The sequence below is a fragment of the Empidonax traillii genome, unplaced genomic scaffold, assembly GCF_003031625.1.
Source record: "Empidonax traillii isolate 1590-97213 ecotype Southwest subspecies unplaced genomic scaffold, ASM303162v1 scaffold6:size4315531, whole genome shotgun sequence".
In the NCBI taxonomy this organism is placed as follows: Eukaryota; Metazoa; Chordata; class Aves; order Passeriformes; family Tyrannidae; genus Empidonax; species Empidonax traillii.
This window is the reverse complement of record NW_020955199.1, coordinates 945,443-970,448: the sequence shown is the minus strand read 5'-3', so window position 1 is coordinate 970,448 and position 25,006 is coordinate 945,443. Positions and strand designations below refer to the sequence as shown.

At 36.5% G+C, this 25,006-nt stretch overlaps 1 protein-coding gene across 2 annotated transcripts in view; it reads left to right on the top strand.

Moving 5' to 3' along the window:
* FRMD3 (FERM domain containing 3) overlaps window positions 1–25,006 on the top strand; it is a 131,195-nt gene that overhangs the window by 90,361 nt on the left and 15,828 nt on the right. For both annotated transcript variants that reach the window (XM_027880242.1, XM_027880252.1), the window contains 7 exons: window positions 1,091–1,214; window positions 11,463–11,550; window positions 13,318–13,406; window positions 16,180–16,243; window positions 17,252–17,340; window positions 19,922–19,996; window positions 20,547–20,615. In XM_027880242.1, the coding sequence (XP_027736043.1) occupies window positions 1,091–1,214; window positions 11,463–11,550; window positions 13,318–13,406; window positions 16,180–16,243; window positions 17,252–17,340; window positions 19,922–19,996; window positions 20,547–20,615 (598 nt within the window). The remainder of the gene's footprint in view (window positions 1–1,090; window positions 1,215–11,462; window positions 11,551–13,317; window positions 13,407–16,179; window positions 16,244–17,251; window positions 17,341–19,921; window positions 19,997–20,546; window positions 20,616–25,006) is intronic.

The following is a 25,006-nucleotide window of genomic DNA, read 5'->3' as shown; positions in this document are numbered from 1 at the left end:
ATATAGCTACCAGTAACTTTTGTTCTTCTTTTTTTTTATTATTTTTTTAGTTGTACTCTTTCCCTGCATTGACATAATTCATCCACTTAGCCAATGAAAACCAAATTGGAACTTAAAAAATAAAACCAAGTAAATTGTCTTAGCATTTAAGTGAAGTAAGGCATAAATATTAGACTCCACTTATCAACAAAGCAAAACTCTCTTCTGAGTCCTGAATGTAAATGTAGCCTTTTCCATTTGAACTAAGCAGGAGAAAGTATCAGTTAATGCTCTTTCTTATGGTAAAGAAGACCTGTGTGATTTCTGTCAAAAATAGAAGACGTACTTCAAGGAGAAGGAAATTTTATTTTGTTCTTCCTATCTTTTTTTCTCCCTCTCTTTCTCCAGCATTTCCTTAGAACCAAATTCAGGCATATGTCTTGAATTGTATATAGAGAAATAAACAGCAATGTGTCTGATTAGGGACATCATATGTGTGGAAGTTCCCATTATTCTGCCTTTAAATAGATGAAGCTCTTAATGTATTATAAGACAGCGTATGCAAACCAAAACTGAGTCTAGACTGTATTAAAAGCATCTCATTAAGAAAATTAAAACACCAAATTCCATGTTTGGGTACCTGAGTGACATATCTTTTAGAAGAGGAATCATATTCTGTGGGATACCTTAAATAACATTATGGCCTGTGTTTCTCTGCTAGAACAGAATTAGACCAGTCCACGCCAGTAAGGATAAATGATGTGAAAAAGAGGTGAATCAGGAGTGCCTGCTAACAGAATGATAAATACTCAAAGGGAAAACTTTGCCTATTCATGTGTTTCACAAAGCATGTTTCTGCCACAGAAAATGGTTTATTATTGCTAATTAATGCAGCACTTAATAAGGCATGAACTTTACTTGAAAATCATTGATTGAAGTGGCAGTTATAGGGGTTTTGTTGTTCCAGTTAACTATCAATTCTTTAAAGCAGCGTTTCTTGAGAGATGCTGGATTCTTACTCAGCATGGAAGTATCTTGAATTGCACTGCATTTACTGACTAATGTTACAATTGGATTTTTCTGTTTTGTTTTTTATTTTGGATGTGTTTAGCTGAGCTTGGTGATTATGATCCTGATGAACACCCAGAGAATTATATCAGCGACTTTAAGATTTTTCCTAAGCAGTCACAAAAGCTTGAGAAGAAAATAGCTGAAATGCATAAAAATGAATTCAGGTAATTTAAAATACTGTTTAGTAAAGAGACAGCCAAGAAATACTTTTATCTGTTCCAAATATTGCATGTGAACTTTGGAGGGTTTGTTCCATGGATTTATAATAGACACTCTACCAATATGCTGTCTAATATGCTGTATTTGAAAATGTGGTTTCAGCTTTGGGGGTTTTCTTTTCCTGTTAAGCTTTAATAATCATAGTTGAATGCTGGTAATTTAGATGTCATTTACTTGAAATGTAGGTCTGATTATGGGAGCAGCTCACATCTTGAGTGCTGCTCTGGTTGATGAGTTGAATAATATCTTTCCTTTAGGAATCCCACCTCTTTTTGTGGGAAATTTCTGTCTGTTGTGCAATTATAAAGTTCTTGGTAGGTATTGACCTGACTGAAACTGTATTTAAGTTATTTTATCTGGAGGTTGTTAAAATAGTGGTGAGTTGCAAAGGAATATATTTAAGTAAATTCTTTGTAAGACTGAGGAGGTGAGATCCAGAGCTCTCCGCATGTCTTTTTCTGTCCTAAAGTTTTAATACTCTAACAAAGGGGAAAGGAGAAAGATAGATTAGTCTGTCTTTTGGTTTCAAAGTTAAATGCGTTTCAGGAGAGAAGTATCAGTGAATTGTGCAACTGTACCCTCTTCAGGGCTGTCAGCGAATGACAGGCAAAGCAGTTGAGAATGTACCTTGCTTGATGCCCTCGACATTTCGTGCAGTTGAGAATAATGCTCAAAAAATCCGAAGAGGAATAGGAGGTGCAGAAAATCAAATGAAAGCAAATAATTATTACATTAGGTGAAAGGATAGTTTTTATCAAAAGATTATGAGGTTCTTTGCACTTGTTTAAAACCCCTGTGCTTTGTTTTCATGTTTCAATGAATTTGGGAAAAAAGAGAAAAATTCCTGATCAGAGGAGTTAAAACTTAAAATACTTTTTTTGTTGTTTTTCAGAATCGTATCAAGTGTGTTTTTCAAGTGAAGTACAACATTCATGGCAATAAGCTTGTCTTCTGTTTTTTCCTTCCTGAAACCTACATACTTTCTTTGTATTTCTTTCAGTGAATGATAATTCAAATGGTATGACTGTATCTAAAATTTTTAGAGCAGTCCAGCCTGCACTGTACACAGACCTGTTGAAAACCTTTTGAAAATGGAAATAGAATTTCTTTTGCTTTCAGTGTTTTTCCATGCGGTGTTTGCAGATTTCCAAAGGATAAATTCAACCTTTATAAAATAATATCTTTCATGAGTTAAGCCAAATTGCAATTGAAAAGACTTTTATAAATTCAGTCTTTAAAGAACAGGCTAGTCCTTTATTTAAAGTTAGAAGGAAGGAAGGAAGGGTGATAGGCCAAAGCTGGTGGGTTTTATATTTGGTGATGCTAGGAGAGATGTATTTTTCTGTCTTATTTGTTTTTCTTGATCGTTTTTTATTTGTTTTTATTTGTTTAGCTTTGTTTGGTTTTGGTTTTTGGTTTGGTTTCTGTTTGTTTTTTTTTTGTGTAGTTCCACACATCCATTATAAACTTAATCAGCTAGTTCCTTTGTTATGAATAACTAGACATAATTTTTAGCTCATTTTTTAACCCTCTTTCCTGTTGGTGTAATCTACCTGAACCCATGACAGCAAATATTACAAGTTTTTGCACAGGTCCCGCTAGGATTCTCCTAGTCCTGAATTCCTCCCATCAATAGTTGCTCAGCATGTGAGGATATCCCCTGAATTTCTTTAGTAGTCTTGGGGAGAGACAATATTAACTATTGCCTTTTGGAAATCAGATGATATCAGGCTGACTTCTTTTACTTATGGATCTGCTGGTTCCTACAAAGAATACCAGGAAGTATTTGAGGCATAACTATAATTTATAGAACAACTTTCACCATATACCACACTTACATGTATATGTTCCTTAATTCTCTTTCTATTCCATATTTTACCAGTTTGTGTGTTAACGAATTTTAGGCTCAGTGGCTTGTAGCTCTTTGCATCTCTCAGGAACTGTCATCTTTTATTTCTATTTTCTTTTGCTTATGTCAGTACCTGGTATGCCTTACTTATTTGTCAGATTTCAGAGAACAAAGACAGTTTCAGAGTCGTCTGGATAGCTACTGCTTGGCAATTTTGCACTGTAGCTCTGTCTTCCCAAAATTGATCATTCTCTTACATTTTTTATATCAGACACACACTAGTCACATAGAAGTTTTACATTGTTCAGATATTTAATTCCATGGATCTCTATTCTAGGAGTACAAATTAATAAAACATGTCTGCCACATAATGCACTATATGTAGACAGGTCCAGTGTTAGATTATAAGATTTACATATCTAGCTGGAAGATATTACTTGAAGAAACACTGAGTTTGCAGCCTTCTCTGTGGCATTGATTTACACATCACTTTTGCTGCATTCAGCAAGCTGAATTTTCTGATAAAAATTAGTATTTTGCTGCTCAGTAAATATTTTTAAAAGTGCTGCAAGAAGTTCTTCCTGGCCTTTTTTTTAGCAAGATACTCAAGCGATGTATTAGCTGAGAGGTACAAAATGAGAAGAATAGATGAGGTGTCATTTAGAGCCCTTTTTTTTTTTTTTTAATAACTGAAAGCAGATGTATGACATGATGTCCCTACTATCCTTTGTGCCTGTGAGAACATCACTGCATTTTAGCAAAATGTGACCTTTTATGTGACTTTCTACTGCACCTAATTGCAAAAACATAAATATGACAGACAGAAATGCATGACAGGTTTATTGAGTTGTGATTGTCTTGTGAATTTTAATTAATTATTCTTTCCTCATTAAGAAGGGGAGAGGTACAGAAAAAAAACAAAAGACAAAAATACCTTGTTATGAACTTGATATCAAGTCTTACATCCTTTAACGGAACATTTGTTACTCTGACAAAGTTCCCTGGCTTTTGAAAGATACCTTTCAGCCACAGCTTCCAGAGGCCAGACACCTGAAAATATGGAGATTTCTAAAGGGAAAATGGACATAAATCTTTTTCAAGGGAATTTATATTTATAGGAATAACGGTTTGGTTTGGGTTGGGTTGGTTTGGGTTCTTTCCCCTGTTGTTTTTGGTTTTGTTTTGGTTTGGTTTTGTGGCTTTTGTTTTGTTTTGTTTTTTGAAAGAACTCAGTGGTTGAAAACCAAGCTTTTTTTTTTTTTTTTTTTACCCCCGCCGGAAAACTAGCAATCCATTTTTACTTATTTCTGATATGAAATATTGCACCATGTGATTTATATATGGAAGTGTTATGTAAAACACCATTAATTTATCTGAAAGTCCCATGCAAATATTAACTTTGACAAGTAAATTATAGAGATGCATGACCTGTTCAACTTCCTGTTTCCCATGCTGACCTGTATAGGTAAATGTAATATTTACTGTCATGGGTTCAGGTAGATTACACCAAAAAAACCTGCATTTACCTGTATAGGTAAATGCAAGTTATTTGTTATTCCCTGGGACAGCCAGTGTGGATACAGTCTCAAGATGTCAGAGTGCTACTGAGTTGTTCATTTTCTCCACTGTGGATATCAAATGCTCCAACTTTCGCAAAAGTCATGCATGAAAGAATATCTTTTCGGAGAAGAAAAAGTTTCCTCTGAGCCTGCAAAATCACTACCATATTCTGATAGTAACTATCGCAAAAGCAATTTGAAATTTTAAGGCAAAGGGAGTATTTTCTTGAAACCAGAGTAGGAAATTAATGCTTGAGTTTGATCAAAGCAAAATGAAAAATGGTATTTAAATTGGACTTGGCAAGTATATAACATTTTTTCCTTTGCTGCATCATCTATATTGTAACTTCCTAGTGAGGATTTAAGCACTTTTAACTTTCCTCTGCTTCTTTGACTCTTACTGTATTCTCCTCACCATACCATTAGTTACTATGTGTGCTCCGACTGGTTGCAGTAGGAGTACAGGATATCCTGGTCTCCACTGACCCAACTCTCTCCTGCAGACATGGATCTGTCAGTGGAGCCACTGGCAAGCATAACTCCAAATGTTACTATCAGAGTGCAATCTGGGAGGCTGTCCTAGAACACGTGGCAGCAGTTGCTAAAAAGTGCTTTTCTTTGTGAGTGTTAATATCGTTACATTCAAGATTAAAGCAACTTAATGGTGTTCATTTAGCATTTAAAAGTGCTAAAACTAAATTCACATTTAGCAAGTCCAGAATAAGGTGGATTTGGTTTTCCATTTAAGTGCTTCTTGCAATTAAAACTACATATTATTTACTTTTATGTATTTAATGCTGGCAGAGCACTTATCTATGGGTTATATTTATCTTCTTGTGCTACCCTAATCACATTGGTATTTAACAGCCTCATATACATGAAGGGAATCCTTCTGGAAGGATGCTCCAAAACTTGCAAGTCATGTTACAGGAGACAGAAGCCACTTTGCTGGGGACAGAGGATATGCTGAGGTTTACACGGAGGTGAGGGGCACATCTGGAAAGAGGCAGGATTTGGGCTACTGCAGGGATAGGTGAGTTCGAGGCCTAAGGAGCCAAAGTCTTTGTAGTTCCTAGCTATACAAAGTATACTGAGGGCCTTGGAGAGCTGAGGAGGACAATGATATGTAGCTGGAGTTCTCAGGCAGGCAGTAGTGATAGCTGCTCAGGGCCTCACTTACATTATAGCTCTGGTTGCACTGAATGCCCTCTTTATTTCAGCTTTGATAGCCCATGCTGCCTTGCGTACAGTCTCCCACCATAAGCATTTAGATTTACCTATCAGGCCATAAGTTGGCATATCACTGCAACTTCTAAAATAACTAATTCTCTCTAAGATAGCAACCTGGTATTAAAATGTCATTGTGTGTGTTATAATGGGTGAATAATTATTTGTTTCTAATTCTGCCACATTTTCCTGGTGTGTTCTTTCTTTCACTAAATAGTTTATATCAGTTGTAATTTGGATGAAATCTAGTTACCTAGTCCTTTTCCTGAAGGATTCTGTGTGTGCTGCTTTCCTCAAAGCTTTGTTATCCTGAACCATATTTTTACTGATAGGAGTGTGCTTAAAACGAGTTCAAATCAAGGGACCATTCTTGTGCTTCTGGATGCACTAACTAGGAAATAGTAAGTGAGGTGTTGTTTTGATGTAAAAATAATAAGTGAGTTGCTGGATTGGTGTTTGTATGACACAGAGAATATTTCCAGAAGCTTTATGGTGAGGAACCTTTACCTGAGCAGGAATTTAATGGAAGAACCAGTTATAGTGGTAATCTAGAGAAAGCAAATTCACAGGCAAAAGAATTATCTTTTCCTTCCTCTTTTGAAAAACTGAAAGGATACATCTATACATGGGATTTTTCTTTTAATGGAATTCCAAGAAGTATTCAGTAGAAATTCAGTGGAAAGGATGATCTATTAGATCTATCAGAACTGAAAAAGGCAGTAATTTTTTTTGCAACATTGATAATTTTTTTATCTTTAGCAAAGATCTATTTTGTGTGTGTACATGTGCATGTGACTTTTTTTTTTTTTTTTGGGTGCCTTTTTTTCCCCTGCGAAGACTGGTCATAATCATGATCTACATATGTTGTTGTTTTTACCATGATAGTTGTTACCTCTCTCATGGTGCAGTTTGGATTCATGGTCTGCACACTTAGCATGCTGTTATCTTCAGATGCCTCTGCGAAATTGTACAACCCAGGGATTTCTTTAGCAGCTGAAAGGACCTATTTCCTCTGCCCCCCCTCCTTCACTTCCTCTTTATTTGGGGAAGGCTTTATGGGCTAGAAGTGTCTGGACTAGAAATATTAATCACCTTGATAAAACCAGAGAGCTTAGTAGATTTCTCTGCATCATGGGAATAGATTTTAAATTAATAATAGGTAAATTAAATCATAGCAGTTTTGTTTCAATACTACAGTCTTCCCTAGCACCATTATTGTGACTAAAAACAATAGCAAACAGGCTTTATTTTAAAACATCTCCACTATTGGCCAAAATCTCCTGAGCTTAAGCTCAGTAAAAACTGCCCAAGACTTTTAGCATTATAATTTAATAGCTATTGGAGTCTCAACCACACTCTACTAAAGTATTGCTATTGTGTTCTGCAGCAAGTACCTTTGTTTGACATAAAGATGAGGCAAATGGGTGGACATTAATTGTTATTACCACAATGTTAATAGTAGTATCTCACAGCATTTTGTAAGTCAGTAAGAGAATCAGAGAAGAGAAATGAAGGGACCTTACTAATGTCGTTCAGAAAGCAGGAAACCAAGAATAACATTGAAAATTTTTTTTCCTTGCTGTTATTGCCATACAGTCTTCTTTGTTAAAAGGAATTAATGCTCAATCCTGTGTTGCCTCATCCTTAACTTTCACTAAGTTTCATGACTAGAGCAAAGGTATGAAGGGGAGAAAATTCTGGACTGAATGGGTATTGGCAGTGAGCAAGCAAGTAAGCCCTTGCTGTGACACATCCTGTTGAGCTTTCTCACATTTGAAATGCTTCAGAGCTGGGGACCCTGTGGGGAAAAAACAGAGCTTTTACATCCTCTAGTGCATACTTCACATGAGCCTAAAGTTAAAAACAGAGTGTGTTGCAGACTTCTCACTTCTATATTGCACTGTTTGTTTCATTCAATTTTATTAGGAACGGTTAGATTGATTGATTCCTAGGCTGAATCATAAATTTGTAGCTAATAACTGTGGAGCTGTAATTTCACAAGTAATCCACATTTACTGTTTCTATGGTATGCAGAAACTTTTCTCAATAATGGTTTCTTTTACTGGTCCTGTTCAAACCTTTGCCATGGCAAAGGATCAACACAAGAAACACAGACACCAGCTTTAAAGAACAAGTGTATAAATTTGTTATAGTGCAAACCAGCAAGGAATTACAAAAGAAGCAATGAATTATAAAAGAATAAGCTTAGCAATGCACCTAATCATTACTACAAAGAACGTCTGTGTTGATATAGAAAGATATATCACCAGTTACCCCATTTAATGCATTACCATAATTAGCATCGAGACCTACACATCAGCTGGAGAACCCCCATTACAGTGAAGGGTTGGAGAACCACTCCTGGGAACTGGGAAATCTTATGCAGTGCTTCCACTCACAGGTGAGGCTTCCGTCTTTGCTGTGAGAGGATCCAGCTTTTATACTGGTAAACAAACAAGCTTACATCACTTATTATGTGCAGAAAATATTTAGCTTTCTTCTCTCCTTGGTTTTTCCCCAAAGCCTGGCCAGGGCTCAGAGTAAAATCAAGGGATTCAATTTGGACCAACTACTGTCGAATGGAGCCAATCTCCTATCTCCATGGCCTTGACTAGTCTCTAAATACAGAATGATGGATACATTCATAGCAAATATAAATATTTTTTAATTAGGTGGATACCAATATACCTTACTAACCTTGACTAGTCTCTAAATACAGAATGATGGATACATTCATAGCAAATATAAATCTTTATTAATTAGGTGGATACCAATACACCTTACTAACAAGCATGCATGTTTACACAGGGGTAGTATTAAGGACGTTACTAAGGATTATATAGAATTTTGTCTAATAAACAGATACATGACTAAATATAACATTAGGTTGGAAGGTCCATCTAGGGGCCAACTCTGGCTCAGCGCTTCACCACATAGCAGCCAGATGCGGTAGTGGCTGAAACATACAGAAACATGTATCTTCTACTTAATGCTGAATATATATTGAAAAATAAATCAAGAAGAGTAAATGCACTGACAGAGACACGACTTTCCTGAGAGAACTGAGTTATAAACCAGCAAAGATGCATTGCCTAAATATTTTCCACTGTAAGAGGCAATAGTTGAAACACTTACATGTATTAAGAAATGCTATAAATTCTCGTATAAGGATGTTTGCTGCATGCCAAAAGCTTAAGGCTTTTAAACAAAGCAAATCAAAGCCATATCTAATGTTAGATCACTGATTGGTAAAAAACCATTGACTTTGCTGATAGGATTTGGTACAGGTATATTTTTATTTAGTAAGAAAAATCTCATTATTAAGTTACAGATGAAAAGCATTTATCAAGACAAATATTAATCCTTTGAGAAGAGATGAAGAGGAATTTTCATTTGATACTGCTCTTGACTCTTGTGCTTTGTAATGTTCTTTTAAGGCTCTGCACTGTGGCCATTTGATTAGCCTGTAATCCGATGAGATCAAATTTGTCCATGTTTTCTGCCTGTTTTTTCCAAGTGCCACATCTTGTTCCACTTGATGTGCACAAAACCAGCATAGTTTCAGAGGCTATAGGTGGAGAGAGCCTGCTAATTTTTTTTTTCTTTAATATGTCTCTCTAATATTTTTCCCCATTTCAGTATGCCAAACCCCCAAACTACATTGTTACAAATCACTTGTCATTTTTGGCCCATTCAAAACAGAAGCTTGACTATTTTCCCTTGTGCCAGCTAAGGTAGCTGGAGAAAAGATGTATTTTATAATCTTATATTTCTGTAAGGCTCAATATCCAATAAGCAATCAAACCATCTGTTTGTTTGGCTTTTCACTATGCAACGTAAGTGTGCTAAGTAATTTAGGTCTAACTAGTTAATTAGTTCCGTCATGTGCAGTTGACTTGTACATGAAACAAATTTATTGCCTTTTTAAGGGTCATTTATGGTCTTAGAGTTGTGATTAAACATAAGATTGTGATTTATTAGTACTGAAAATGGAGAAAAATTCAGTAGAGGTACCAGCAAGTTGACAGGGAAAAATAAGCATTTTTCTTTTGCTTGCTGCTTTCATGCTGCTTTTCCATTAAGTGTTTAACTGTGTAAACATCTATTTGTAATTCTTGATGTTCCACTTGATATATATTATTCTCCATTGGAAAGAGGTGAGAAAGAGACCAAAAAAAGGAGAAGAAAGGCCACATTTCTAAATGGGGTATTTTCTTTGTGTGGGGTTTGGTGGGTTTTTTTGCCTTTAAAAGCAAAATATCCAAAAAAATGTGGCCTGAAATAAGATGAAGGTTTTGTGTATATTGAGAGAGGTCCAAAATAAACACAGAAGAAGCCCAAGAAATGTCATGAGACTGAGTGGGAGATGACGAATGGTGAAAATTAACACTAGTGAAAAATTGTAAGAGAAAAGGTTATTGATACTTACATTGCCAAAGGGCATCATCCTCTTAGGTTTAAAATAGGATTTGATATCCACAAGTGTCTTAGTTGTTAAACTGAATTTTGGGCCAGTTACTGAATATCTTATATCGATGTTTGTTGGTTTCCAGCTACTGGGGAATAATAGACTTACAGGGAAATTATTCTACCCCAACACATAGTGCAGCTTTAAACTTCAGTTCCCATGTGCCATTGATTACAGTGTGAGGCTGGACTCCAAAATGCAGGCACAAGATAAAGTATGACTATGTTCCTGGAAAACTTGTTTATAGTGGATGTTTTTCTTTAGTTGTTGTGTTTTGTTTTTTTTTTTTTTTTTAATAATTTGCATGAGATTTATGAGGCCTGGCTTTCTAAAGGTCTTAGGCACTGTTCGTTGTCATAAAACCATTTTATGTATCAGAATCATGTACTCTAGTTATGCAGATACATAAATGAAAAAATAACTGAAACAGTTCACTTTCAAACAGATATTTTAAATCTATATTAGAGCTTATTGTAATGGCAGGAGTTAGCAAAAGTCAAATAATAAAACTTACTCTGGAACTCAAGTCTTGCAGGCCATGTTTCAGTCTTTAGCGTATATTTACTGTTGATTATAGACACCCTAAAAATAGGGGTGTATAACTGGAAATGCTGACAGATTCTGATGTTGGTAACAGGCACTGCTATAATTAGGCATGCATCTGAGTAGACAGTGTAATATGATTGCCGCTTTTATACCCTGCGCTGGAAGGAATGTTTGTTAATCTGCACAATCCTTTTAAACAAGTTGGGGAGCAAGAGTTTGTGGAAAAAAGATGCTGAGATTTATTTAATATTCAGGCTGATGTGATTGTATATGAAAAAAAAAGAAATATTGGACAATTCTGGCTAAGTGTTGTTATCTCAGGATTGAGAGAAAACTTTGGGACTTTCGTGAAAACATCAGGCACTGTACAGTTCAAAAGAAGAAAATGTGAAAAGTTTTCTATCTTTTTATTATAAACAAAACATGGTTGAAATAGTTTGAATGTCAGTAAAAACTTTCCCCTGTTTTTAGGCATTTAAAGTCCGCAGTCTTTTTCTCCTGTTTTCTTTCTGCTGTAAAACTGCTGTTTCTTTTGTAATTTCAGAGGTCAGAGCCCAGCTGTTGCTGAATTCAACTTGCTCCTGAAAGCATATTCTTTGGAAACTTATGGTGTTGATCCTCATCCATGCAAGGTTAGAGTCTTTTTACTAATATTTAAAGAAGCATTCTTTTTACTAATATTTACTTAAAATCCATTAATGGAATTGATTTAGCTCTGTTTTTTTTATCCATGCACAAATAGTAAGTAATTTATAAAAAACGCGCCCTAGAACTCTACATTATGCTTAAGGCTTGGAAGAACACTGACAGCTTGACATTGCTGCATCAGTCAAAGGAAGGATCTCTCCAGAGGAAGCAGAACATCATAGGAGAATGTAGTTGAGTGTCATGACATTAAGCTTTGATTATACTTCATAATTTCTTTGATTTAATGCAAAAGTCTCTCATAAGCACTCCAGGTGTGAAATACTTTTTATTTGCCAAAATTTTCAGAATTCAGCATTATTCTGTCCAGAAGGTGCAATAAACTGATAATCCTTGGCAGATCGATTTTTCAAATACCATCAAAGTATGAAAATCTTAGGAAGAACAAGAAACCAAATGTCCTATTTCCATCCCCCACTTTGATATTTTGCGGTCCTCTATAAGAAGGATAAGTTCTGATTATCTTTTATACCTGTATTTTTAATTACACGGTTGTATCTGCATAATCTGCAGTGTTTATTTTTAGTATTACTTGCTTTTGGTTTAACTGCTGCTTTTACTTTGGCTTGTATATTGTTGAAAGGGCAGTACCGTTCAGTTAGATGTGCTGGTGGTGAGAACCCCTAAGCTGTCATCTTTAACACAAAGCTGCATAAGATGTCATATATACTTTGTCAGGAATGGTGCTCCTGTGTGAAAGATGGGCTGGTTCAGAGCTCAGTGCAGTCAGTGACAGTAAATTTTAGTTTGAAACTATACTGGAGATTTTCAAAGGACATCCCAGAGACTTAGGTTGACACTTAGCCCAGAGGCAAAACTGGCTCAGAATTTCCTCTTTGCCTGTGTGGCTGGTAGTGTGGGGACAGTGAGAAGTTTGTGACCCATGCTTAAGGCAAATTTGTCTGTCTTCTGGCAGCAAACATCAAAGCAAGGTTCTTCTCTGTCTCCTTCCAGTGCTGTGGCTGCTACTCCAGAATGATCCCTGTTTCAGTTCCCCTTTATTCTCTTAGTGAAACATCAGGCACAATAAAGTTGACTATCTTTAGCAAGATGAAGGTATGGAATTTGGGATGAACAGGAAATCCAATGGATGCAAAACTCACCCAAATCATTAATCAAAAAGGATGAGCCAGAACTTTTATTGTACAGTTAAAATTTTAAAATGGTGTCTTCTATTTGAAAGACGAGTATCACCGTATCTTCTGGTTTGTGATCAAGAATACTTGAGAATACTCAAGAATACTTGAGCACAAACCAGAAGCTTATAGTAGTGAAAGCTGTCTGTCAGGAGTACTTCCAACACAATATCTTGCAGAGGAACAGTGTATTCTGAAATCTTAAAAAATATCAGTGTTGAAGCAGACACAAATCCCTGATTTGTAGTTAGTCAGTGTATTAAGGATGGGACATAAACAGAAGTATATTTTCAATAAAATTAGTAAATAAACCTAAAGAGTCCCTGTTTTCATCAGCTACAGGCAGATGGGGAAAAAAGCATAAGATGCTGTTTCTCACTAGAAATAAATGAGGCCATTGTTGCCTTTTTTCTTTAGAAATGTACATTTTGAAGGCAAAATTTATTTTGAAAAGGGAAAAAAATTACAGGTAGTCTAGAGAAAAGTAACAATTTATGCTGTCAGTAAGAAATGCCTGACTGGATGAAGGGAAAATTATGTTTCCTTTTCTCTTTCAAGGACTCAATCGGGACAACTACATTTCTAGGATTCACAGCTGCAGGATTTGTAGTCTTCCAAGGGAATAAAAGAATTCATTTATTAAAATGGTAAGCATATGAAGTAAATGTATCTTAATAAGTAGGAGTATTTTCGCCTTCTTTTCTTCTTCCTGCTATCTTCACCTGCATATGTTGTCTTTAGGGAGAACCACGTGAATATGCCTTCTCTTGCCCCATCATGTTTCTGATTCAAAGAATTTTAGATGAAAACAATAATAAGACCTGTTATAAGTTACTTCTTTCCTTGAATTTTGAAGATGGCAAAAATACCTGCAGAACAAAGAAATATAGCAAGAGATTTTTATTACAGTGCCGGTTACCCATTTCCAGCACTGGGTGCACCTCTGGATCATACAAAGAGCACACACCTTGTTTGAAAACCACGCTTTTTGTACCCTTTCGATATCAGTTGTTGAATATTCATTCATTGTCCGTTTGTTGCCTTAAAAGGTAATTTCCTTGCTTTGGAGGTGGGTGTTACCTTTTGGCTGGTTGTAACTTATCTCCCCTGGGCTCGTACAGGGGAGTCTTGCATCATCCCCACACTGCAAGGCATGGAGGGCCTCTCTTTGTATCCACATGGCAAAGAGGAATACATTTTTATTTATAATTTGTTCCCTGTTCCTGGCCGCAAAAGATTCCCTGGTGTTAGGTCCAGACAGGACCCTTCACCTTACAGACTCCACGGTACGCCTAGAAGTTAGTAAATATACAGAAATAGTTCTTTTGTTAGTACCCCCTTTTTATTTTAATTTGCTTGGAATAAAACTGGTGCCTTTACTTATCACAAGACCAACAACAACTTTGGTCTCATTCATCCTCTAATGAAAATAATTCCACGGGGTGCATTAGTCAAAATAATGCATGAATGTTAAAAACTGAGTAAGTTGATTTTTTTAAGTCACCAGTGAGGCTTATTGTCAGAGATGTCTGGAATTGTTTACAAGAGTTCACCTTAATCTTTATTTGACTCTTGTAAAAATACTACTATTTCCTCTTTTCCATAACCTCAATTTGAAAACTACAAAAGAACTTATTCAGTAAGCAGGTGAGAATGCCTTAAAGAGTTTTTTTTTTCCTTTTAGTCTGGCACTTTGGCAATTGTTCTTGGTTTTTCTGGTGTTGCTTTTGGTTTATGCTCCTGTAAAACATAATTGGTTAGCAACAGCCAGCCACATTTGAGGGAGAGGTAAAACTGAACTCCTAGAGGTAATGTAAGTGCAGCTGGTCATGCCCTCAAAGGTGGTGCAGAACTAGCAGTCATGCTTAAATATTGATAAATCTCTTTTTAGGCTGCTTTTACACAGATGCAAACAGCAGTTACTTGGGTGTGGCTGTTCCATCTCAGAGCTTTCAGCCTGTCCTATAGTATCCAGACAGGCAGAAGGTGAAAAAATGCTGAAGCAGTTTTTAAAGTACAGCTGGACTATTTACTGCATATCTGTAGAAACCTCCCTAATAGCTGAACAACCCGAAATCTTTGGAGGTGTAAAGTCAGTGTACAGTTCAGTTCCCTGTGGATCTCTGGGGACATGCCTGTCAAATGCCAGCCACTTGCAATACTGGATTTATGCTGTAGTCTCCCTGAGGTTAATTACAGGTAGCCCTGGTCACAGTACTTCAGTGGTTTGTGCTTTTGGCAGTAGGATGATTTTACTGTAATGTCAGTCTGTGGTGCACAGAGGAGAGAATAGCCCTTGCCAAGCATTTGTCCACCATATTATGGGAAAGTAATTTCACAGCACTTAGTTTTTCAGGTTATTTAAGGACAGCATGTCTTTCTGGAGATCTAGGTATGTTTATTTTGTCCATTGATGTGTAAAGCAGATACAAAATGAAAGAGCAATAGAGGAAAAGCCATTAAGCTGTCTCAGTGTTACTCTAGAGTTTGGAAGGTTGGTCTGGTGAGGTTTATCTGTTCATCATGTACTGCTTCTTTCATTTCCAAGGTGTAGAAGTGAGTGCTAGTAACTTTAACTAGTGCTAGCTGAAATTTGCATTACACTGTAAAAATCCAAATTCATATTTGAGATTTCATTTTCAGTTTAATATAAACTGGAATTTTTTTGTTGTTGTTTATGTTAAGCAAAATTCTTGCTATAAACTTTCAGGGATACCATTGTCCTTACCTCCAGAATTATTCCCATTTCAAGCATCTGACATCCAAAACCTTTAGAGAAGTTTATGAAAAAGCTCTGGTAATGACAAAATTTCCATTGTTATTTAGGTAGAGGCATTACATTGCCGTTCTATGCTGCACTCCTATTCTATATGTAGACTGAGCTTTCAGACTTGGTTAAATTAAATTTTGAGATAGGTTTGCAACTCATAAGGCCCCTGTAGTAAGTTTTGTCAAACTTTTTTTTCCAATTGTGTTCTGTAGTAAGTAGTCAGTTACTGAGATTGTGATATGAAATCTCAAATAAATAAGTCTAAATAAGTATAGAAAAAAAGTATTATCTTTCCCTCAATTTAATTACAATAGATATTTTAAGATTTTAAGAGGATTCACAAACTGTATCATAAATAGCGTATATATGTAAGTTTCTGTCTACCTTTAATTTTCTCTTCACTTTCCAGCAGCCAAAGTTAATTCTTTGAATGTGCATAGGCAGGTAAAAGAAATACTGTGGACTTACATTCTCTAAAAAAAATTAGAATATTAGATACTTCTGTGCTAAAAGTAAGAGTCCTGTAGAGGCTCTTTGTCATTTGACAACCTGCTTGACTTTTGGAATCAGGGAAACTTGCATGCGAGTTGCATTTCTTACTAGTAGAACTACCTGTTTTTCCTGTACTTAAATATTTTTCCTTTTTCTAGGTGTGATGTCTATAAACTAAAATTTGAAGGGAAGACTTTTTATGTGTTTGGAGCTCAGAAAGAGGTTAGGTTTAACATTTTTACAGAACTTCTCTATTTGATTAAGATGCACTAAGACATAACATAATTTTTAAACTAAACCAACTTCTAAACAATCAATAATTGCACTTCATATTGTAACTAAAATATAGAATATGAATTAATGTTAAATTGCTGCTGTCAAAAGAATGTCTAGTTTGCAAAAGGTTGAAACATTTTTTGCTTAACCTTTATGCCACGCTATGCTGATTGTTCATGGTTTTGATTATCTTTGGAGTCAAGCTTTAATTGATTTAAAAGTGCTATACTCACCCACTTTGAAGTATAGATGATGTCTGTATATGATTGAAAATTCAAGTGTGCATTGATACCTGGATCAATTTGAGTTATTTTTGGATAATCACAATCTCAAATCCTGGTCAGCTTAATAGGCTATAGTCTGTCCCACATAGATAGGAATTATATCATTAGGCTTTTGTGATTTAAATCATGGAGATTTTTGCCTACAGCATGCTATAATCAGTTCTTTACCTAGGTCAGAGTGATGCAGTCTAAGATTAAGGTTTTGAATGCAGGTGAGGAAAGAAAATGAAGGAAGGAAATAATGTCAGAGTTATCAGGAACTGTTTGTGTGGTTGCAAGCAGATTTTGACAGTAGGACATCAAGTGGTAGGGAACAGGGAGGGGTGGGTGGTAAGTAGTGTAACAACTGTGCACTAGATTATTGAAGACAGAGACTTTCCTCCTTTGATTTTGACCAGGATACAGTTATTCCACAAGCCACTTGTACATGTGATCTTGCATGCCCCCTCCAAGCATCTCCTTTCATTTCCAAAAAATTTGTGTGGGCTGTTTTAAGTATAAGCTCTGTATGGGCTCTACATCAGTGGGTGAACCACCATTTGAACATACATGGGAAAAATTGGTCTTCAGAGTATCTGGTTAAGGATGAGGCTGTCAGGTACAGCTACTTCTGTCTTTGAGAATTCAACATTTTCACTACTTTAATTTGTTTTCTTTTCCTTACACTTAGAAAAAGGCTGTGCTGTCATTCCATACATCCACACCAGCGGCTTGCAAGCATCTATGGAAATGTGGGGTGGAGAACCAGGCTTTTTACAAGTATGTAATCTGAAGTCATTATCTGTACTAAAAGAAAAGAACTGCACGTGAGAAGAAGATTGTTCAATGTGAAATTTTCCATTTCATGAACAGAATGCAAAATGGAAACAGAAAATATGCAGGTTAATTTGGAATGTTATTTCATTTCATGCCATTATTAGAAATTCTTTAAAATCTAAGTGTGGTAAGAGGGTTTGGCAGTGAATAATCATACTTTCTCCAGCACATTTTTTTTTTTTGCTGCTCTGAAGTGAGATCTTGGATGGACACAGTACGGCACTTGTGTCTGGGAACTTTGTTGCCCTGCTGCTGAATGTATTGAGAATTCTCTGGGCTCTTCTGCCAGGAATTGTTCTTCCACTTGAAATCCAAGGTTTAGTAAGAGTTGTTTGAAAAATAAACAATTCTCTGCTGTGATTTTAAAAAAAAAGGACATTTTTAGATACATTTTGAAAGATACCATCAATCTTTTTAAACAAAAAAAGCATGTAAATTACAAGAAAACAAAAGAGTATCTGCTTCCCTATTCCTTAAAAGAGAACCTGATAATGATTCCTCATTTAAAAGCTCTTATGCATTCTTTCTGTCCTCCATTGACTTTGTTAGATCTGTTTAGTTATGCGTCCCTTTAGGCATGTAGCTTTTATTCTGCTACTTAGTTTCTCTTTACAGACTCTTGCATATTTTATAAAAATTAGTGTTTCTGTGTTGACACATAGCAACACCAGGGGGCTGCTGTAATGGTAAATAGTAACTAAGTAGGAAGAATGTGTGTTCTAACCTGGATGTTAGTAGTTTGCTTTAATTTGGAGATGAGTCCATCCTTCTCTTGTTTCAACATCCATGCAATAATATATAATCTATTCAGATGATCTATTTATGAAGAAATAGGAAGTATGAGGTGGCACAACACATCTGATAATTCTCTATGTCAATAACCACTGTGTTTGAGACTGTGGAAAGTCTATATACATTCTATCTAGAAAGATTAAAATAATGTTTTTCAGGAACTGTTTTCAATTTGAAATAGACAAGTAGGAAAAGAGTTCATATTTTTTGAGTAGTTTTATTTTACTTTACTAGAAATAAATAGGGAATAGGAAACAATTTCCACCTAAAGAAGAGAAATTAGTGCTCAAAGTAAAGATGTCTGAGGAAGACTCATAGGAATATCACCTCTCTGCTCTTGTTGTTAAATAGTTGTAATATTAATCACAAATACATGATTGTAATGAGTTTGATCTTGGTGCCAGATGCCTACCAGCTGCCCTCTCAACAGATTAAAGGGAGAAAATAAGATTAAATAGCTCATAGGTTAAGATAAAACCAGAAAGATTGCTTACCATTTACCACCACAAGCAAAACAGATTTGACTTGGGGAACCTTCTCATCTATTTCAAATTGTCAATAAGACAAAACTAAAAACACTCCCCTGCATTTCTTTGCTTTACTCCTTCATTACTAATTGCTCTATGTCCTTCATGCCATGAGCAGCTCAGGGAGATGGGGAATGGGGGTTGCACTCTCTCTCTGCTGCTCCTTCCTTCTTACACTTTCCCTCTGCTCCAGTCTCCATAAACTGCCCGAGAATGGGTCCTTCCCATGGGCTTGCAGGCCCTCAGGATAAACCTGCTGCATCACGGGTTCCTCTCCATGGGTCACAGCTCCTGCCAGGAGCCAGGTGCTGTGTGGGTTCTCCACAAGCTGCAGCTTCCCTAAGAGCATGTGAACCTGCTCTAGTACGGAGTCCTCCACAGGCTGTAGTGTGGATATCTGCTCTGTAACAGGCTGTATGGGACAGCCTCTTTCCCCATGGTTTTCTCCACTGGCTTCTGAGTAGACTCTGCTCCAACACCTAGGAGACCTCCTGCCACTTGTTCTTCTCTGACCTTGGTGTGTGCACGGTTGCCTCTCTAATCTGTTTTTCTCCTTTCCAAATGTTTTCAGGGAGTGGAGTTATTTCTTTAGCATGATTGATTGCTTAAAATTATATTCACCTGTTTCAATTCTGCTGGGTCATTCAAAAGGACTTCTTTAATAAAATGAAGATTTGTAATCATATTAAATGGAGAGGATTTAATAAGATTAGAGAGAAGCAGTAGGATATGATGTAAGAAGCTAAGAAGTTGATTGAATAGAGACATAGGAAATGCAACTAGTTTGAGAGAACAGTAGTTGTCTATTATTTCTTTGTTTTCCTAGTGGGAAAGTGGAAGTAGTCATATTTTCCTACAAACAAGGTGGTGTTGGGCACATGTCCTATGGGTTTTTGGTGTAACACTGTCTTTTCTTCTTCATTTCTGGGACTGAAAGTCCACAGAGATGTAGAAAATGTCTGCATTTAATTTTCTCATTTTCCTGGCCGGATGTTCAGTCATTCTGTCCCATTTGAATTATTTTCTCTGTGCTTTAATACCCTAGTTTTGCATGAAGGCCTTAAAAAAAAAAAAAAAAAAAAAAGTGGAAAGGTCAATTTTTGATTACTTTATGATATAAAAATAACAGAGCTTGTAGTTTGCCTTGTTCATTTTTGCTTATCATACCTATGAAAATCTGATAGTGTCTGTTGTTTCTCTTTAAGGTATGCAAAATCCAGTCAGATCAAAACGATGTCCAGCAGCAAGATATTTTTTAAAGGCAGTAGATTTCGATATAGGTGGGTGTTTGATATTTCTTGTTCATAGTAAATCATTTCAGAAAGTAAGAAAGCATCAGTAATTAGTCATGCCAAACTAAGGGATTTTCCTGCTGAAGGGTCTGTTCACACTTATTTGAGATCAGGATTTGAAAAATGTTCTGTTGTCTCTGTAGAGCCACTTATGAAAATAGTAGTCTTCACAAAGACACTTCTGTCAAGAGCAATTTCACCAGCAGACTTTTGGTGCTGCTTATGTAAAAACAAGGACGTGTGGGCAGTGCAGAGACTGTATGCCCCCTGCAAATGGGCAACTGTGAAAATGGGAGTGCATTAAAGAGACAGTACAATCCCACTCTTAGTGTTCTACCACAAAAAGTTGCTTTTCCTTCAGTAGCTTTACGGGCAAGTTTACAACAAAGTTTTATTCTGGGACATTATATATCCACTTCATAGGATTTTTTTTTTATTGTCGTTTCCTTTTATTTTTCTGAATGTAACTTAGTTGTTCATGTATAAGTAGTTCTTGGCATATATCTTACTTGAATATTTATATCATCTTTTAATGCAGTGGAAAAGTAGCCAAAGAGGTTGTGGAGGCAAGCTCTAAAATCCAGAGGGAACCTCCTGAAGTTCACAGGTATGTCTTGATATTCGGTATTAAAGAACTTAGGACGATTATTGTTCTCTGCAGAGAAACTCTCTTTCCTTTACTCTCAGGTGTAATGGTGGTCATTCTGAGCTTCCACAATGATGTATGAAAGCCTTGGGAAATATGTCTTGCCAGTGTTACAAAATTCTGACAATAGAGTATTTTCTCTTACACAAGAGATCCTAATCTGTGCTGCTTTGAAGCTTGGCTTAATCAGTCAGTCAGATAGGTAGTTTATATTATTTTTTGTGTTATGCCATAAACTGTCATTACAAGATCTTGATGGAAAAGTACATTCTCATTTCATTCCTAGTTCTTGTTTGCTTTGAGAGGTTCTGTTCTATATGTGTTCAAAAGTATACTGGACAGTGCAGTCAGATTTAAAAAGCATTGAATTCCTTCAGTAAGGAGAAAAACAAATCAGAGAATCTTTTTTTTTTTTTTTTTTTTTCTTTTTTTAAAAAGGCTTATAAGAAATGAGCAGCTACACTTTGTAAGCAAACTAATGTTTTCAGGTCCTTATCACTCATTGTAATGACAGGGAAAATTGTTGAGAACTTGATTAAAGTACTTCAGAAGAGAAGAAAGGGGCCAGCAGGGAAAGCTATTTAAAACCTTTTTTAAAAAAGATTACTTAACTTTCTGAACATTCTACAGACATATCCTCATTTATACCGGGATTTTTTCAGAGTTGGAGTGTGTGAGCTTGGTTTATTTTTAGTTGAACACTGTTTTGTCTATATTTGAGATAAAAGTGAATTCTCTTTACTAAAGAGTAGGAGTATATTTGTAGTAACTATTTATAATGTGTTGTCCAGCCCTAGTATTTAATTAATAGTAAGGCCATGCAGGGATACTTTTGAAGATGCTTTTCCAGATTACATTTTAAAATGGGGTAAGTGAAGGTCCAGAATGTGTTAAATGAGAATATAGAAGGCAGAATATAGATGTATCATTGAGGCAGGATGGAATACTTGGGCACACAAATGTATTTTAATGAGAATAGTTGTTCAAAAAAGGAAATATTGCCTACTTTCAATGGGGTTTATATAAAAAGATATTCACATAAAACTATTTTTTATCTTGTATTTTACTTTTCTTTCAGTATTTAAACTTGTTATTTAAAACTTAATGTTCAGAAAGAGATCACAGGGCAAATAAGTTTATAAAGCAACATTATATGTACTTAGTACCTATAAATAGCAATGTATATTTTTTATGATTAATCTCCTTAAAATATTAGTTGTAAATAAAAATAAGATCCAAGTTTAGTTTCTTAGAAAGACTAAGGAAAACTCTAAGGATTTCACATGTTTTCATAATTCAAGTTGTGAGATGTGAGATAGAGGTAGCTGGTCCTTATAATAGCACAAGTAGGCAAAAAGTATAGAAAATTTTTACTCAGAAAAAAAAAGCAGGTTTTAGAAACAAGTTACTCTGTGAAAGAGAATTTGAAGATAGAAAATGGAAGCTTTTCAGATACAAAACATTAAATGAAAATTATTTGACTGAAGGTAAATATATGTATATCTAAACAAATGTGAAGTTTTCTCTCCCTGTGCTCCTGCCCTAAAAGCCACTTCAGTTGTCTGCACTGAGAAAGAAAAATGCAGTTGAGAGGAGGGTACTGTTCATCATCTTTGTGTTTGTATATTACACTTAAAGGCACTACAGACTGAAAATCTGTTGAAGTGTACAATCATGCAGGATTAATGCAGTGGCAAGTTCTTCTGACAAACATGCACTGAATAATTTAGTATTCTTCATCCAGGGCACGCCTGAAGGAGGCATACCTTTGTAAATAAGTATGGAGTAGAAATATTACGTATGCTCTCAGGCGCAAGTCCTATTTAGGGAGTTGCTTCAGAGCTCTTCAGAGCAAGCACAAAGATCCAGGGATTTCATAACAAGCCTTTGAACGTACTGTTGGCTTGGAGCAACTGTAATGACAATGATCTGAGCAAAACCCTTCTTTGGACAGAGCAAATTTGTCCTGGATTACACAAAAATTCTGCTATTCACCTTTTGTTTTCTCTTCTTTTCTGTGTCTTTTTGGCTTTTTGGTGTTGTGCCTTCTTTAAAAAAACTGAACTGCTAGTGATTAATAACTCAAGCATTTGGCCACCTGCAGTTACTCCCCACTTGCTGGTGCTGGTGACTCGATCAGCAGCTTCTTTGCTGACAATGCGTGGAGTGGCCACTCAGGCCAGGGTTTGAAGGCATGCACATTCAACACTATGGCCTACAAACTGGGTATTAAACAAGATAAGGAAAGATGCAAATCCTATGAGGTGTGGTTCTTTTTCTTACACAGCTGACTCGGCTGTGATAACTCCCCAGAACATTCACACCTAGCCTGAAGGAATTTATCTCTTTTTGATGAGCCATAATGGGCCATAATGGACTCAGCTGCACTGATTTAAGAGACAGCTGGAACATCTTAGAAGGTGTCAAAGATTCCCAAAGTACCCCATGACTCAGAGTATTACATCAGCCAGTGTAAAACTCCCCACCCCAAGGGAGGTACCAGAGGTGTTCCCACCTGAACCAGAGCATATTTAACTATGAATTTTGGGGTTTCCCTCACCCACCTGGGGCTTTCACCACCACAATGACAGATCTGGACTGTGACTACCACTTTGACAGCACTGTGACACTCCTACAGCCTAACTGCAGTGCCACGCAAATGTCTGCCAGTATCTAATCCCAGCTATCTGCCACTTCATGCCAGCATTGACTCTCAAACTGTTCTTGCCAGCTTTTCCGGGTGTGGGAGAGATGAACCACACGGAGAAGTGGTCAACTTGTCTCTGTCCTGTGGCTGTGTGTTTTTTCGCAGGTGGAGGAGGCCAACTGCCATCTTGATTTGGTCTGGTGGTCAGATCTTGGGAAGTTTCTCCTCATCAGTTGGTTTAACCCAGTTTTATCAATATTGTTATTTACATTCTTCATAGTAAAGAGTTATCTTTTCGCTTACATCTGGGTGTATTTGGTCTCTCTCTCTCTGTCCTGAAGAAACCAGGAATATTGAATGCAAGGGAAGAGACTTCTGTCTGAGGTCTCCACCTCTCCAAATTGTCTCAAACTGAGAAAAAATATAAACTAAGTAGTTACCAGAGACTGTTCAGAGAATGCAAATGAGGATATAATTATATTTAGGCATATGTTAAGAGCAAGAAATCATGGCAATTGAGCAGAAAACCTTGCTTATTCTCACAGAATGTTTAATGACATGTAATGTAGCTTAGAGTTGTACATCCATGTTCCAAGTTTACCTAACCTCTCCAACAAACAGTTTCATCTTTTGACTTGCAAAAGGTGATTTGTTTAGTTTGGTTATGTCAAACTGTAAGTTGAGTCTTTCTGCAAATTTGAAATGCATGTTGTGAAACTTCAGCACTGTAGCTGTATTTAAAGTGAAGTAGAATCCTCTTCTATTTCATCTTTATTTTTCTCAAAAGTAAATATTTTATATCATAATGGTTCAGATATTTTGCAGGACTCTTGCTTCAGGCCTGTAACGAGTATGTCCTAGATAAGTTATTCAAAAGAGCCAATTTGTATTCTCAGTACTATATTTTTAGGGTAATGAGCCCTATGACTGAAGAAGATCAACAGCATTCTTCAGACTTTCCTGAGAATGTTTAACACCTGCTACCAGGAAAGCTTCTTAGTGCCAAGTAAGACAAGAAAGAAAACCAGGCTGATTACCTGAAGGCTTGGTGTAGAGGCAGGGTCTGGGATGTATGGGAATAAGAGAGAGAATTCTGTATCTGTAAATGAAGGGATGCAGTTTTTCCTGCTTTAGTCTTTGGTCTGCAGTCCTCAAACCATAACAAATCCTCCAGTTCTGAAATCAATGGAACAACATCAGGAAAATGATTTGTGTCCTCTCTGCCTTCCTCTTCCTTGAAGCTAAATACTAATGTGTGCTGTGCACTGTGAAGAGGAACAACTCTAGCAGGTTTGGGGGTGTCCTGCGAGAAGACCTCAGGGCACATTTTGCATTGGGAGACGGGATACACACACAAAATATGTGACCCACAAAATGGCAGTTTATTAACCAAGAGGATAGTTTATATACAGGGGAATACAGAAGGTTCTGGTACAGGGGTGGGTTCCTGCTAGGGAACATCGAATCTGAGGGGCTTCTGATAAGGTAACTTGGAGAGATAGGTTGGAAGGATATGTCTATTTATTCAGGGGGAAGGGATAGTCAGGGAAGAAGGGAAGGTGTGGTCTTGGGGGCCCAGGAGAGGGAAATCCTGCAGAGGTCTGTAAGGCTGGGGCTGGTCTGACCCCTTGTAGCTGGCTCTCAGGCAGTTCCGGGCAGCTGTTGTTGCTAGAAGCTCTATTCTCTGCAGGCTTCTGCTGGTCCC